General features: G+C 39.7%; 1 protein-coding gene across 2 annotated transcripts in view; it reads right to left on the minus strand.

Moving 5' to 3' along the window:
* GPR155 (G protein-coupled receptor 155) overlaps positions 1 to 14,987 on the minus strand; it is a 43,816-nt gene extending 28,829 nt beyond the window's left edge. For both annotated transcript variants that reach the window (XM_045868589.3, XM_045868590.3), the window contains exons 1-3: positions 14,787 to 14,987; positions 9,913 to 10,409; positions 1,701 to 2,100 (exon numbers count right to left, since the gene is read on the minus strand). In XM_045868589.3, the coding sequence (XP_045724545.1) occupies positions 1,701 to 2,100; positions 9,913 to 10,378 (866 nt within the window). In that variant the 5' untranslated portion in view covers positions 10,379 to 10,409; positions 14,787 to 14,987. The remainder of the gene's footprint in view (positions 1 to 1,700; positions 2,101 to 9,912; positions 10,410 to 14,786) is intronic.
* Positions 14,988 to 15,583: the final 596 nt, after the last annotated feature.

Raw genomic sequence — 15,583 nt, forward strand, 5'->3', positions numbered from 1 at the left:
CCCCTCTCATGCTCTCTGTCTCTCATTCTCTCTCTCTCAAATAAATAAATAAAATCTTTAAAAAAAAAAAAGTATTTGTGTGTTCTTGGTGTAGAAAATTCTATAAGTAGAGGGGTCGCCTGGGTGGCTCAGTCAGTTGAGCGTCTGCCTCCGGCTCAGGTCGTGATCCCAGGGTCCTGGGATCGAGCCCCGCATCGGGCTCCCTGCTCAGTGGGGGGTCTGCCTCTCCTTCTGATCCTCTTCCCTCTCATGCTCTCTGTCTCTCATTCTCTCTCTCTCAACTAAATAAATAAAATCTTTAGGGAAAAAAAAAGAAAAAGAAAAAAAAGATTGATAATCTGAGCAAACTTTTTTCAAGAAAATTACTAAACTTCTTTTTGGAAAGAACCCCTGATCTTTATTATGATTTGGGGTTTAAATGGATCAGGTGTTGATAACAGTGCGGCTTGATTAGATTCTGAAAGCCAGTAGAAAAACAGGGCATCTTACAATTACCTCTTCATCACTGTAAAGACAAGGGTTTGGCAGAGGAATTGAAACAACCAAGCTAGAGCAGAAAAGTAGTGAAATCCAGACCTGCTGGAGAGACAATTATTAAACAAATCCTTCAGGATTCCATAGAAAGAGCATATAAGGGAAGCTGAGCTAATGAAGCTTTCCTTTAAAAAGAACAAGGCCCGGGTTGGTAACATTGTCATAGTAGCACCTTGAGATATGCTCTAGTACGGAATAAAAAACTGCTCTTATCTGTATTTTTTAATTTAAAAAATAGATTAAAACATCTAATAGGGATCAAAGACACAGAAAAAAGATTTTTTTTAAGAAAAAACATTTTTAAATTGAGAATATTCAAATACTACTTGTAAGTTGAGGTCGACAATACTATTAACATTAGAACCATATTTATACTGCGGCAATACTTAATACTTTGTTTCCAACGAACATAACACCACACCATAAATAATTTTCAAAAGTTATATTCATTTTTATTATTTTGAAAATATAGACACTATTTCATATTGCACTGCTTTCATGAATTTAACTGCCTATACAAGAACTAATTTCAGTAGTTAAGTATGCCCCAAGTGCCTTGGGGTAGTGTCACAGTAAAATTATGTCACCTACACCATGAAGTATAACTCTATGGCTAATGAACTAAGTAAGCTGAAGAGCTGTTAACTAAGGAACTAATAAAAACTTTATCTGATAGGCTAGGATTAGATAGTTGGTAATAATCATTTGCATGGACTTTCCTATTTAGGAAGTTCAATCACCCACTGAATTGTAGAATATTTCCCCCAAATTCATGAAAAAAAGCTTCATTCAAAATTATTGTTTTCATCATGACCAATAGGGTTTTAAAAGATTTGGAAAAGTCAGAAATCCTATAAAATTTCCTTTAAAAATATGATCAAACTGGGACATTAGGAGATATTAAGTAAAATTATATAAAAGTTAAAGGGAAACCAATTGTCTTTATCTTCTGGCAGTAAAATGGAAAGAAGAACTACACAGAATAAGGCAATAACCTTCCACAATATACCAACATCACATTTTCCTTTAAATCACAACTACTCAGTTAGGAGGGAGTATTACTATCAGATTACTTAAAGGAGAAAATAGTTGCAGACACATCTAATGAACTAGCTAAATAAGGCTTTCACAAAGTATAGTCCCCAAGTTAAATAAATGAAACTTACAGTTTAGCTGTGATGAGAAGAATTAGTACAACAAATGCTGACTTCTTCAGTTTCTTTATTTTTCCCACCATTGTAAGACCCAGATAAAAGAGAGCTGCTCCAGAGAAAGAATTTGCAAGTCCATCAAGAAAATTTTCCATATATACGGGCACCTTTTGATCAAGAATAAAATTGAAGGCAATACCAATGAAAACCATAAATACTATTGGATTCTGTAATACACGCAGAAGTCCAAGTCCTACAATTTTCACTTTGTTTTGAGAAGCATTTTGAGTGTCTTTCCACTTCTGGATTTCACAGAAGATAAATCCTATAGGGTTCAACATCATAAGAGATATGGGCGCCACCAAGTAAATGTACTGGAGATATTCTGGGTATGTAGTTTGATATAAAGCTTCAACTGCAAAACACGAATTAAAACTGCTTTAAAAATGATTACCACAGAAATGCATTAATAAATTATGTACATAATGTTTTCCATACTTAATTATAACATATTGTAAATTAATATAAATAGTGCACAATGACCTCATTAGCCTACTTTGGAAAAGTAAATTTTAGTAATAAAGCTTATAAGGAAAAAAAGCACATTATATTAAATGATATTTAGCCTATAAAATGATAATCAACTTTAAAAAATTGTTAGTGAGGGGTGCCTGGGTGGCTCAGTCAGTTAAGCATCTGACTTCGGCTCAGGTCATGATCACAGGGTCTTAGAGGATAGAACCCCATGGCAGGATTCCCACTCAGCAGGGAGTCTGCTTCTTCCTCTGCTCCTCCCCCCTCCTCTCTCTCCTTCTCTCTTAAGTAAATAAAATCTTTTAAAAAAATATTGTTTGTGAAACCCACTGATTTTTACTATGTAGAGGTTAAGACTAGTCTCAAAAAAAGGGCAGAATTGTAGAATTCTTAAAATTCCAAATACAAATCTAGTAAGGAATTAAACATTTAAGTAGTAATAGCAACAAGGTGGTTTGATTCCCTTGAGAGAGGTTTCACTGGAGTGGGGAACCAAAGCCACACTACAGGGGTGGAGGAGAGAGTAGGAGACAATGAATGAAATAATGAGCACTGAAGGGATAGAGTCCAATCTATCATGGAAAAGAAGTGAAGATGGCAGGTGGCTCTCAGATAAAAAGCAGAGGAGTCAGGCACTGGAGGTCCCTCCGAAGTCCAAAAATGATGAGTAGTCGGAAGGTCAGGAGTTCAGAGTAAGTCAGATAGTTGAACTATTGCGCTTAATATTTCCCAGATGCCTAGGTCCAGGATGAGTCGTGGGGGTTGGTGGCTGAAAGGGAGTAGAGGAAAACATCACTGGAGTTGGAGAAGTCAGGGACTGAGAAGGGAGAGGATTTAATGGGTAGTTCACATGGATGCTAAAGTCAAACAAGCTAATGGGCAGGGGCACCTGGGTGGCTCAGTGGGTTAAGCATCTGCCTTTGGCTCAGGTCATGATCCCAGGCTCCTGGGATTGAGCCCCAGTGCCGGGCTCCCTGCTCAGTGGGGAGCCTCCTTCTCCCTCTCCCTCTGCCTGCTTTTCCCTCTCCCTCTGCCTGCCCCTCCCCCTGCTTATACTCTCTGTCAAATAAAAATATAAAATCTTAAAAAAAAAGAGATAATGGCAAAACTTGGGGGTCAAGAAGATGACAATGAATCAGATATTAAAGTCTTCACGAAATGAGGAGGAATGATCAGAATGAGGTCAGCAGATGACAGCAAGAGGATGAAGAGACTAGGTAGGCAGTATGAACCTCAAAGCAGCAGTTCCTGCAAAAGAGCAGAGAATAATGGCCTCGCAGAGGTACAGGTACGAGGTGGCTATGAGCAGGGCAGCTCAGTCTATATGCAGGATGCAGGTGAAGAGAAAATAAACAGCCTCCATTTGAGGGGAATGAAAAGGAATGAATGCCTTTAGGAAGACCCAGTGAAGATGCTGAAGAATTAGGAATGAAAAGGTGGATCTAAGGAATGTTGGGGAGTGGAATACAGTAGAGTCATGTCAGTGAACATTTAGCTAACACAAATTCAACTACACTCTCTTAGGAAAACAAAAGATTCATTTTTTGCCCCCATAAGGCATATTCCCAAATGCAAACTAAATACTTCACTTGTTCGCTGAAGAAAAACAATGCTAGAGAAAAAAATCTGGCTGGGTTAGACTATGAGAAATGGTACGATATACTCAAAGTATGTGTGCTGTATTTTGTGGGTGACTTAAGGGATTTTTCGAGGATGTGACCATACATGATGACTTTAGAACCTAACCAGTCATAAAATAAGTCTCCTTGGAAGGCGGGTAGGTGGGTTGGATTAGATTTCTAGCTGTTTGTTGGTGGACATGACAGTTGGTGGCCTGGTCTTGGGTTGATCAGAGCAACTTAGAGCCTTGGAGTAAGCAACCTGGTCTCCAGGCACATTTTTGGCAATGAGTTTCAAAATTCAACCTAATACATACAAAGGACAATTCATAGATGATTGGAGGCTGAGAAAGAAAGATTAAAAAAAAAAAAGAACAGCCACAGTCACTGCAAAGAGAGAGGCAATCATGTGAAAAAATGTAAAAGATTAGATTTCTCAATTTACATTAAGATAAAGTTACACAGGTAGGAAAATATATTTGTTTACTTACTCAGGATACATAAGTTCAGTTAATGTCATGCACATGTCCTGTTAAAGTTATGTAACTAGATTATATAACCTTTAGAAGTCTACCTGGTTCTCATTAGCTAAAACCTACTTTTGTGTAGGATTCCATTCCCTTTTTTTTTTCAGCTAAGCACATCCACGGGTCTATAATATCCCTGAAATGAAGCAGAGGCTAAACACAACATATTTGATTACATAAAATCTCACAAATTCTTTCCACTGACTTCCAAATTAGATATACGAGCTCCGTATCTCTTAGTGGTTTTCTTTCATGTTTCATAAGGTTTCATCTTTTAAGTAAAAAAAAAGCATCACTTTTGATAACTATTTCTAGACTGCTCCGCTCCTTCTGATCAGATATTCCATCTCTAAGAGAAAGGCTTCCATACCTGCCCACCACTCAATTTTTAAAATAGAGAATATATTTTGGAAAAGCCTTGTGTTTTCAATCTGAGTTCAAGAATTTTCCCAAGTGGCCAAAATAAAATGCATAAGGTGTTTCCTTTGACGACTTTAAGCACACAAAGCCCCTTAGGTTAATGCCTTTTTCCAGAAATTTACTTTCCCGGCACTCTAGCACTTAATCACCATCTGATAATGGACTTTAGATTATTTTAAAAGCTCAATGCAATTTTGAGCAGCAGTCTTTTATTATCTATGGCTAACCCACCACCAAGTCCTCTCTTCTTTCGCCAGATCTTTTCTTTTTTCTCCTCTTGAACCACTAGTCAAAAATCTCAAAATTGGATTAATGTGTTGACCAACTTATATTCCTTTGGTTTTTCTTGACCACTCCCTTGATCCATTTTATTCACTGCTGACAATATCATTTAAATCTGAACTTTCAAAATTTCTGATTTTCCCACCGTTCTCACCTCCCACAAGAACAGCCATAAAGCTGCTTTTTTGACATTCACAGTCCAGTCTCTGCAATGGGTCCCTTACTCAGTTCATCTCTCACTATTCCTTAGGGCAAAGCCTCCAGCAGTCAGTTTAATATCGCTGTTACACTGGACTAACACTGGGTTCATAATTACGAGTTCGACATGCTGATCATCATTCCCCAACTTCTTGAAGTCTCTCTTTTCTTACCTAAACCTTGCCTACAGTTTAAGGCCTGTCTCAGGTACCAGTGCTTCCCCCCAGTCTTCAATCTCTGTCATGGACCTCCTTGCCTCTGGATGGCTCTGGCGCCTTGTTTCCTATTAGTGCCCCCTCATCCCATTCTAAGTTCCTTGAAGGCATCACTTCAGAGCCCCCAGGCCCCAGCACAGGGCTGAGCAAATCTGAAAATACTTGCTGAATGCAATTAGCACATCAATGAATGTCAAAGTTTTCAAAGTAAAAATGTATTTTGTAACACACAGCAATTTATATCTAATTGTTCTCTCTTAGACTTGTTTCTTTTTATACCCTTTTTTTTTTCTTTTTTCACATTCTGAATATTTATAAAGCAGGTTACTAGTAGGGCATTTTGAGTCAGGTGAACAGGTATATGAAGGTAAAAAAGGTACAATCTAGTGGGAGAGCAAAGATTGGGAATAAGTAAATAATGGTCAAATCACGAGAAGAACAGGGTTTAATGTGGAAATTTCAATCCACTTCTGCCACTCGTTTGCATAATTAAATTTACAATATTTATCTATGAATTGGCAGTGCTTTAATTACCAATCAAAAGATGGTTTTTCAAATATGAAAGACATATATGAAAGCAGTGACCTATACTAACAAATTAGATTTATAATGATTATATCAACTATTAAGTTCTAATTAATTAACACTTACAAATAAAGCTCTTGGGGGGAGGAGAGAATCCTACTATGAGGAACTAAAAGACAAAATTAGCCACCCACTGCGGCTCCTATTTTGATTCCTGCCGGGCTTCAATCCCTAGCAAACAACACAAAGACCCAGACATGATCATTCTATTATTTAATGGCATATAGTTAAATGCTTCATTTCCTTTCTGTTTACAGCTCAAGCACTAGAACATAATTATGATTAGTCAGGGTACTTATGCTATCAGCATTGTTTGAAGAATAAATTATAGGACTTAAATATGCCTTATTAGTATCTTTTAATGACAGAGGTAGGGAACCACTCTGGTTTTCTGAAATCAACATTTCGCCTTGGTAGATTCTTGGTTTCTTCTTGAACTCGTATTTCTTAAAGTTACCTTTGAAAAGAATTGTTCTAAAAAATAGCGAGCTTTTCTATTAGTCTGTTAAATGCACTGTAGCATTCTGCTACTTGAATATAGATAAATCATTTTAACATAAGTTCATAGGCTGTTATAATTGGCATAATATAGAGAAAAAGGAAAAATGAATGGCTTTTTTCTTTATTCATTAACTTATCTGCCTTCTCCCAAGTCACCCGTATATTGGACTGATATTTTGGAACAAAAGCAGTCTTAAAAAGGACATTTCTCATAAGCTATGATGCTTATCTGTTAACAAGAGAGTGGGAATTCCTGGGAGACATCACATAACAGAAAGAAAGGGTCTTCTCTCTAGAGACACAGTCTTCTCTGTTCATCCCGAGAAAGCCCAGAAGGCAGATGGGCATGGGCAGCAATAATAAATAAGCTCATCGGGGCAGATACACAGCCCTACAGCTCTGTACCACACCTTCCAATCTGCAGATATGTGAGAAAGCACTTTTGCATACACTGTTGGTTTCTGGTAAGGTTATTGTCTACAACCTAATACTACAAGAGCTCTTAAATTATTTGTAATTTAAAAACAAAAAATGACAACTCAAAATTTACAAGGATAATCATCAGGGAAATTGGACTAGCACGCTGCTGGGAACATGATTATTACCAGTTTCAGTGATCCAAGGTGGGACATTAAAAAAAAACAGTGATGAAAATAGCTGACTACATTTTTGATTTGGAGATTCTGCCTTAACATGAAAATGCGTAAGCTCATCTAATAGGTCTTTTTCCACTGCTACTCATTTTATGGAATACCTTTAGAATAATATAAAGATAAAAAAAATCTTTGATTCGCTCTGCTATTAATGGGTTACAGGCTAGTTAGGTCTTCTAAAGATTAAATGGGCATGTTACATAACTGTGTGGCATAAGAGAATGCCTAGGATTTAGAACCAAAAGACCTAGGTTTGGATCTCAGTCACATTAGCTGTGTGACCTGGGATAGACAATTAAATCTCTGTAAGCCACTCTCCTTATTTGAAAATGAGGATTAAAAATATCTGTCCTACCTCAGATAAGTATATCTATAAGAAAATACTCTATAAAGTATAAAGTTACAAATGTTAGTTCTGTTTAGTTGTGGACTTACGAATCTATGAGAACATGAAACTATATATAGTTTATGCCTAAATTAAGATAATGTAGGGCGCCTGGGTGGCTCAGTTGGTTAAGCGACTGCCTTCGGCTCAGGTCATGATCCCGGAGTCCTGGGATTGAGTCCCACATCGGGCTCCCGGCTCGGCGGGGAGCCTGCTTCTCCCTCTGACCCTATCCCCTCTCATGCTGTTTCTCTCTCTCTCTCTCAAATAAATAAAAAAATAAATAAAATTAAAAAAAAAGATAATGTAATATTTGTTAAATACTTAACACTATGATACTGAGCCACTTATAAGGTCTTTATGCCATAAATACCTTCACAAATTTACATTACTAATGCTCCTGAGGAGATGGACTTTTATTTCCAAAGTCTTTTATTGCCAAAGTCTTTATTTAAACACTTGGTTCATTCTTAATTTTAAAATTCAATAACCTTAAAGGAACACCTTTACAGTTACTATTTATAGTTCAGTCATCTAAGAGCCCAGTTTTTCCTCTCTCATAAACCTGCTTCACTCAGAGTTATTTAATTTCTAAGATTTAGCTTCATTTCTGGTAAGCAAGATGGAGGAGGGTCAAAGGAGGAGAAAAAGGAAAAGTATACACAGTAGAATCCTTTTGGTGCCAGAGGTGAAATAATTAACAGTTTCAGTCCGGGGGGGGGGGGGGGGGGCGCGGGGAAGAGTTTTAAAACTACTGAATAAGGAATCTGAAAGTTAATGGTAGTTTCCAGTTGTCCACTTCAATAAATTTCTTTCAGTCTCTGCTCAGAAGATACACCAACAGAGAGGCCTTTATTGACCCCCTACATCAAATAGTACCTCCTCATTCCTAGCCCTCTATACTACTTTATTTTTATGGTCCTTGTCATTACCTGATATTATTTTAATTTTTATTTTATTTTCACATTAAAATGGAAGTCAATACGTATGAGAACTTTGTTGACAGGTGTATTCCCAGCAGGTAGCACAATCATTGGTATGTAACAGGTCCCTGTGAAGGAGTGAATGAATGTATGACTATGTCCATAATATTCAGGTCCTCACATCATGATACATGGTCAAAGCACAGCATAAACTTTAATTTAAAAATAAAAATATAAAAAGTAGGGGCGCCTGGGTGGCTCAGTCGTTAAGCGTCTGCCTTCGGCTCAGGTCATGATCCCTGGGTCCTGGGATCGAGTCCCACATCGGGCTCCCTGCTCAGCGGGAAGCCTGCTTCTCCCTCTCCCACTCCCCCTGCCTGTGTTCCCTCTTTCGCTATGTCTCTCTCTGTCAAATAAATAAATAAAATCTTTAAAAAAAAAAATATATATATATATATATAAAGTAGCTACTAAGTAGTTATGTACTTAGGGTGTTCTGGAAAAAAGAATATGTTCAAGATAGCTCAACATCCCAAATTGGTATGTTTTATCAGGAAAACACACATAGAAACATAAAATTAGGCTGCTTAAAGAGTTGGAAAGGTTAAGAAGGAAATGTTGGAAAGGTAAAAAGCCCTCAATATTTTCATTCTTACACAAGAAATTAACTTCAACTGAAGTACACTGACATTTTGAATAAGCTCAACAACAAGATTTAATATAAAACAATATATATTCTAGATGGTAAGAAAAATGAGGGAGGAAAAAAGTCATTCATAAATTTCCACTGCTAACATTTAATAACTATTTTTATACAGACATATGTCTATCTTTCTTATATAATTTAAATCAGAATCTGATCCCTTCTGGAACCTGAACTTCTTTCGTGTGATTGCTGAGAAGAAAAAGAATATATTAGAAAGATGATTTATAAAGTTTATTTAGGTATGACTATTTATTTTAGGTCGACATTTGAAAGAGCTTCAAACTCTGAAGTTGAGGAAAAAATAGAATTCATCCTAAGGTAAGAAATATTTTAGAAAAAATATGAGAGATTTTTTTAATTTTAATTTTTTTAAAGAGTTATTCACTTTTGGGGGTAGGCATTGTGGGGTGGTACAGAGTACAGAGATTTGGAATGAGGCTTGTGATTTTTTTTTTTTTTAAGTAAACTCTACCCCCAATATGGGGCTCGAATTCACGGGCCCCAAGGTCAAGAGCCACATGCTTTACCAACTAAGCCAGCCAGGTGCCCCAAAAGAATTTTTTTAGATATAAGTAAATATCTATCACTAACAAATGTCTAAATAAATTAAAGGATTAAATTTTGCTACTTCATAAAACACCTGAATTTTTAAAAACTTGAAAAATAAAAAATAACTTACCTATAGGATATCCCAATGCAAAGTCATTACTTTGTGTAGCAAAAATAGGGAATAGTCCAGCTTTGCTAAATCGACTGTCAGGACTGGCAACCAATAAGGTTAATACACATACAATGAAAAATACAGAAGCTTTGGCAATCAAGATACTATATAGGAAAGACCAATCCACATTGGAAAAATTAAGTACAACCATATTTTTGAATAATAAAGCTGGAAGTGCAAATCTGGAGACAAAATTTCCTAGTCCTTTGGCCTGTGTTGATGTTATGACATTGGCTCTTCCTGCTATGTAGCCACAAAGGACTATGCCAAAACATTCTAGTAAGGCTGGAAAAAGCCTTGTTATTGACATTGAAGGTGGGTCATTAGTGGAATTAAATCTATTCATTACTGTTGAGGACAAAGTCTTGGTCATATTGACGGCAATGGTTAAGTTCTCTGCAGGTAAATCAGAAAAAGAATCCATTTTCTTTCACCCTCCAACTCCAACCAGATCTCTGGAAAGAAAGGAAGAAAGAGTCAGTGTGACAATCAACGATTAGAAGAATTCTAGTTGAAAGCATACACTGTATACTGGCAAACCTAGACTTATCAAGTGGCCAAATAAATATATATACTTTCTTCAACAATCACCAGAGAAAAAGACAATGAAAAAAAAAAGGGTGAGAGTGTTTGCTAACAATAACCTTTTTACTCTCAAAGGTGGGTCAGCCCAAAATATTTATGTTGCTCTTCTATTTTCAGTATCAGACATGAATAAAATAAGATCCACAAATATGACAGTTGCAGGGATACCCCCTGGCTCTCTCCCATGATCCAAACTTGAGCTCCACCTAGTGGGTAAGAGCATGGGGCCCACAGAGCCTCTCCTGAATGTCCACCTGCATCCAAATTCTCTGGAAATTTCAGTGCTCAAGGCTACATACCAGATAGGAGAGTCCTGTCTAGCCTGTGGTCATACCTGAGTAGAGGACAGGAAGAAGCGTTTAGTAGACTATCACATAGCAACTTTATTTTTTATTTTTATGTATTTTTTTAAAGATTTTTATTTATTTTTTGACAGAGAGAGAGACAGCGAGAGAGGGAACACAAGCAGGGGGAGCTGGAGAGGGAGAAGCAGGCTTCCCGCCCACCAGGAAGCCCGATGCGGGGCTCGATCCCAGGACCCTGGGATCATGACCTGAGCCGAAGGCAGACGCTTAACGACTGGGCCACCCAGGCGCCCCTATCACATAGCAACTTTATCCAGTAACTTTCCTCATCTGTGAAATGGCAATAATAATACCTACCTCACTGGGACTTGAGATTATTCAAGTCCTTATAATCACACCGGGCACAAAGTAATCACTTAACAACAGTTAAATACAACTTTTGGTAGCCCATAAAAGAGAATGAAAGAAAAAATGATGGCATCCCACCAGGCTACCCTTAGCTCCATTTAGAGTGGTCTCATATATTTGCCTTCTTGAATGCCCCATAGTCCCTTTGTGTCACAGGGACTTTGTACATGCAGTTCAGTGGAAAATGTTCTCTTCTCTACTTGCCACTGTCTATATAATAACATCTATTCACCCTCTAAATCATATAGGTCAGAGTTGTTTTACCACATAAGGCTTCACTAACCCCATAGCTAGGTCTTTCTTAAATAGAATCATGTTCCTTCCCTGTAGGCTACTTTTCTCAGTTTGTAATTATACTATGCATTAGAGTGACTATTTGATTTATGTCTATCTCTTTCACTAGACCTTAAGTGCCACAGAAGTAGGGACTCTGCATGTTTTTGCTCACTGTTGTATCCCTAACACCTAGCACGGTGCCTGGCACACAGGAGGCACTAATAGATATGTTAGAGTTTACATATATATATACACATATGTGTGTGTATATTATATAATTAATTATGTAATGATGAATGACTAAAATACTAATCTGCTCTTAAACCTTTCACCTTTTAGTGGATCAATGTTCTCCTTTAGGAACTATCTAGGTCATGGACAGAAAACTTTTCTTCCTGAATGATAAAGTATTCTAAGTTTTTCACTATAGCAACAGGCCCAAGACCACAAGGTGTGTTCTAAAATGTCCTAAAGCTGTTCATAAATGTTTAAGAACACAAAATGTGTTGTAAAATGTTCTAAAGATGTTCAGAAAATGCTAGAGCAAGAAAATATTTTATGCTAGCATTACAATACTTATCAGACTCCCTTCTTGCTGCCAGGGACACAATGAATATGAGGTTTGGGCAACTTTGCAACTAATCAGCTTTAATTAGTAACTTGAAATTAATATGGTGACAACTGCCAATTTCTAAGTGATTATTCTGGGTTGACCATCTAAAGTGGCCTTATATAAGGTAGAAAGTAAAAATGCCTGTGATTCCTGAAATTTACAATGCCAATGGGTAAGTTTTCAAACACCCACATGACATAATAAAGACTCAGCAGGCCAGAGACCAGCAACAACTGATACACGGGGTGTGGACATGATAATTTTCTCTGTGCTACCCTCGTATAAACTGAACCATTTAAAAACCTTACATTTAATCTGGATCAGGACAAGTATTTTTCTACCAGGATTAGATAGGAGTGGTTAATATACACAAAACTACAATAATCACATACTTGAAGTTTACCAAATAAGCATCAAATTATATCCTGGGAAAGCTAATGGTTGGGATAGGTACCATTATTTGAAGTAAGGAGCTGATAAACAAGGGTGTTAAACATTTGGAGCCCCTAACAGGTACGGACTTGAAAAAGCAATGCTAAAGCATAAGGTGATAGGGGTGCCTGGGTGGCTCAGTTGGTTAAGCAACTGCCTTCAGCTCAGGTCATGATCCTGGAGTCCCGGGATCGAGTCCCACATCGGGCTCCCTCCTTGGCGGGGGGTCTGCTTCTCCCTCTGACCCTCCCCCCTCTCATGTGCTCTCTCTCTCTCATTCTCTCTCTCAAATAAATAAATAAAATATTAAAAAAAAAAAAAGAATAAGGTGATAAACTTGTCCAGCCTTATGTTATTTCTTTAAAGTACCCCACATTTGTTTGCCTGGAATATTAGTAACTCATACTGCTCACTACCCCTTATTTGTACCACACTCACAAATCAATGTATTACAATAATTTTTTAACCAACAGTTTTAACTAAAATAGTGGTAGTTCACTGAAAAGAGTCAAATAGACCTGAACCCAGTTTGGGGACTTATAACTTATCAACTCTTCGGGCAAGTTAAATATCCTCTCTGAACCTTAGCTTCTTCAACTATAAAATGAGAGTAAAAACCTCCTTAAAGGTCTATTGTGAGGATTGGAGACCTCATACACAGCTTTTCACAGAGCAGGTCTTTAAGAAATGGTAGCAACTGCTATTAGGAGTGTGGTCATAATGAGAATGGTAACAAATTAAATATAATTCATTGTCTTATGCCCCTTCTTCAAACGTGGTATTAAAGATTCTCCACCTAAAATAGAGAGATGGGATGGGTCATAGGTTACCAGCTTTTGTTTCATACCACACAACTAAGAGGAGTTCAATTTAATTCAGTTTGATCTTAAGTCGTTTTTACCAGGGAAGGGAGAGATCTTAATTTTCATCAAGGTGATGGTCAAATAGTTGTAGCACTGCCCAGGATTAACTCTAAGTTAGTCAAAAATGAAGAGAAAAACTTTGAAAAGTAAACTGCCCTTTCTCAGGAAGATACTTTTAGTGTTCCTCAACATTATAAAAGCAATACTTGCTAATAGAGGGAAGGTTGAAACAACTGAAAAAGCACTTACAAAGGTTTCTTATCCATTTTTCCCCCCCAATGGGAAGAGTATATGCTTTTTAAAGCATTCTTTGAAAATGAACAGGAACCACAGCAATGGAAGTTTTTGTAAAAAAATTGCATCCAGTCTTTTCATCTCATTAAAAACAAGGGTTGCTAACCGAACAAACAAGTTGACCTATCACGGTAAAAGACTGCTCACTGGCCACTCACCGGGGTGAGGAGTGGAGAAATGCTATATACAACTCCCTTCTAGCCACTGAGAGTTGGTTGAGAAAACATGAAGGAACCACTGAAACTAAACAACTACCATTGCTAATGAAAAAGGGGCAGAGGGTTCTGATTTATTTCAAAGAGAAAGCTTTGAAACACCCAATATCCATTATCCTGTGGGAAAATCGTGACATAGTATGATACTATTAAAGCACTCTTCAACATCAACATCACACCATCCGCCCACTCCCACCTACTTGCAGAGGACCAAATGTCCTCCCTAGAGACCTAGGGTGGGGAGCGCTGAGCACCGCCTCTTCCCTTGTCAGCAGGGACAGACTTTGGCCCTCTAAGATAAGGATGTGGAGAGTCCTTAACGGAGCAGGCTGCCCAGAGACCAGCTGCCACCCAAAGCCGGGGCAGACAGCAGACTGGGGTCTGTGCCTGGGATAAAAAGTTGGTCTCTCAGCTTCCCCAGGGCATGGGAATCACAACATCATGGTATCTGACATGCTCCAAAAAGGGGTAAGGAAGAAAATTTGGCGCAGCGCTCCAGGTACCCGGGCAAAAGCTCCCAAGAAGGCAGATACTGAGGCCAGCCCCTCGGGATAAAAGGAAGAGTCCGAGAATGACAGCATGGACGTACGAGCCATGAGGCGCTCCTCAAACTGGGGTATGACAGTTCTGTCACTGGAGGGGACAAGTGGTCCCTTCCCCTACGTTAAGTCTTCCGGAGGTCCTAAAAGCGGGGCAGACGCAGGCAGCGGACTGCACGCCGGGGTGCCAAGGGCGGGGCACTGCCCACCTGCCCAGACCCGAGGGGCGGGGATGGGGGCACGAAGGGTACGCAAAGCCGAGCCAGGGCGGGGCAGGTCCGCGCCCCAGGGCCCCATCTCACCTGCTACGTCTGCAGCCCTGGGGCCGCGAGAAAAGAGTCGATGCTCGTGATGGACTAAGCAGGGAGGAAATCACCGTCATCTCCCACCCCAGCCCTCTTCACCGAGAGCTGCGGGCTGCTGGCGGCCGACGGTAGCAGCTCTGTCACGTTCCGAGAAAGTGAGGTGCAGGAGTACTGTGGTCAGGTCAGCTCCTCCCCGCGCCGGCCGCGCGGCCCCGCCCCACCCCGCCCCGCCTTGAGGCCCCGCCCCACCCCGCCCCGCCTTGAGGCCCCGCCCCCGGCCTCGAGTCTTCAAGCTGCACCGCCCTGGGAACGTCCAAGCTTCGCGGCCCCTTGTCCCGCCTTGAGGCCCCGCCCCCCGCCTCGAGCCTCCGAGCGCAAGTCCTCGGCCCCACCTCAGGCTCCGCCCCCGCCGCGAGGCTCCGAGCCGCACGGTCTTCTGTCCCGCCCTCGGCGTCAAGATGTGGGGGACACACGGTCCCCGGCTCCGCCCCCGCGCCGCCCGCTCCGAGCCGCTCAGCAGCGAGACTCGGGCGGCGAGACTTCCGGCTGCCGGGCTCTTGCAAAATGGCGGCTGCTGTGGGGACGTTTCCAGTCTCGTTTTCTTCGCCCTAAATTCAGATGCGGAAGCCTCTCGTTTTTCTGCCTAACGCCCAACCCCTTGTGATCCGCTAATTTCATATGTGGGTTTGACTAGTCGTTTTATAGCGCAGAGTTTAAAAATCAGATCTGGGCCAGAACCCTGCCTTCCTCCTTTCCCAAGGTGGTGTGACCTTCACCTTCCTAAATCAGGGACT

The sequence above is a fragment of the Mirounga angustirostris genome, unplaced genomic scaffold, assembly GCF_029215605.1.
Source record: "Mirounga angustirostris isolate CCGP_5_RB_7025 unplaced genomic scaffold, mMirAng1.0.hap1 SCAF_3, whole genome shotgun sequence".
Taxonomy (NCBI): Eukaryota; Metazoa; Chordata; class Mammalia; order Carnivora; family Phocidae; genus Mirounga; species Mirounga angustirostris.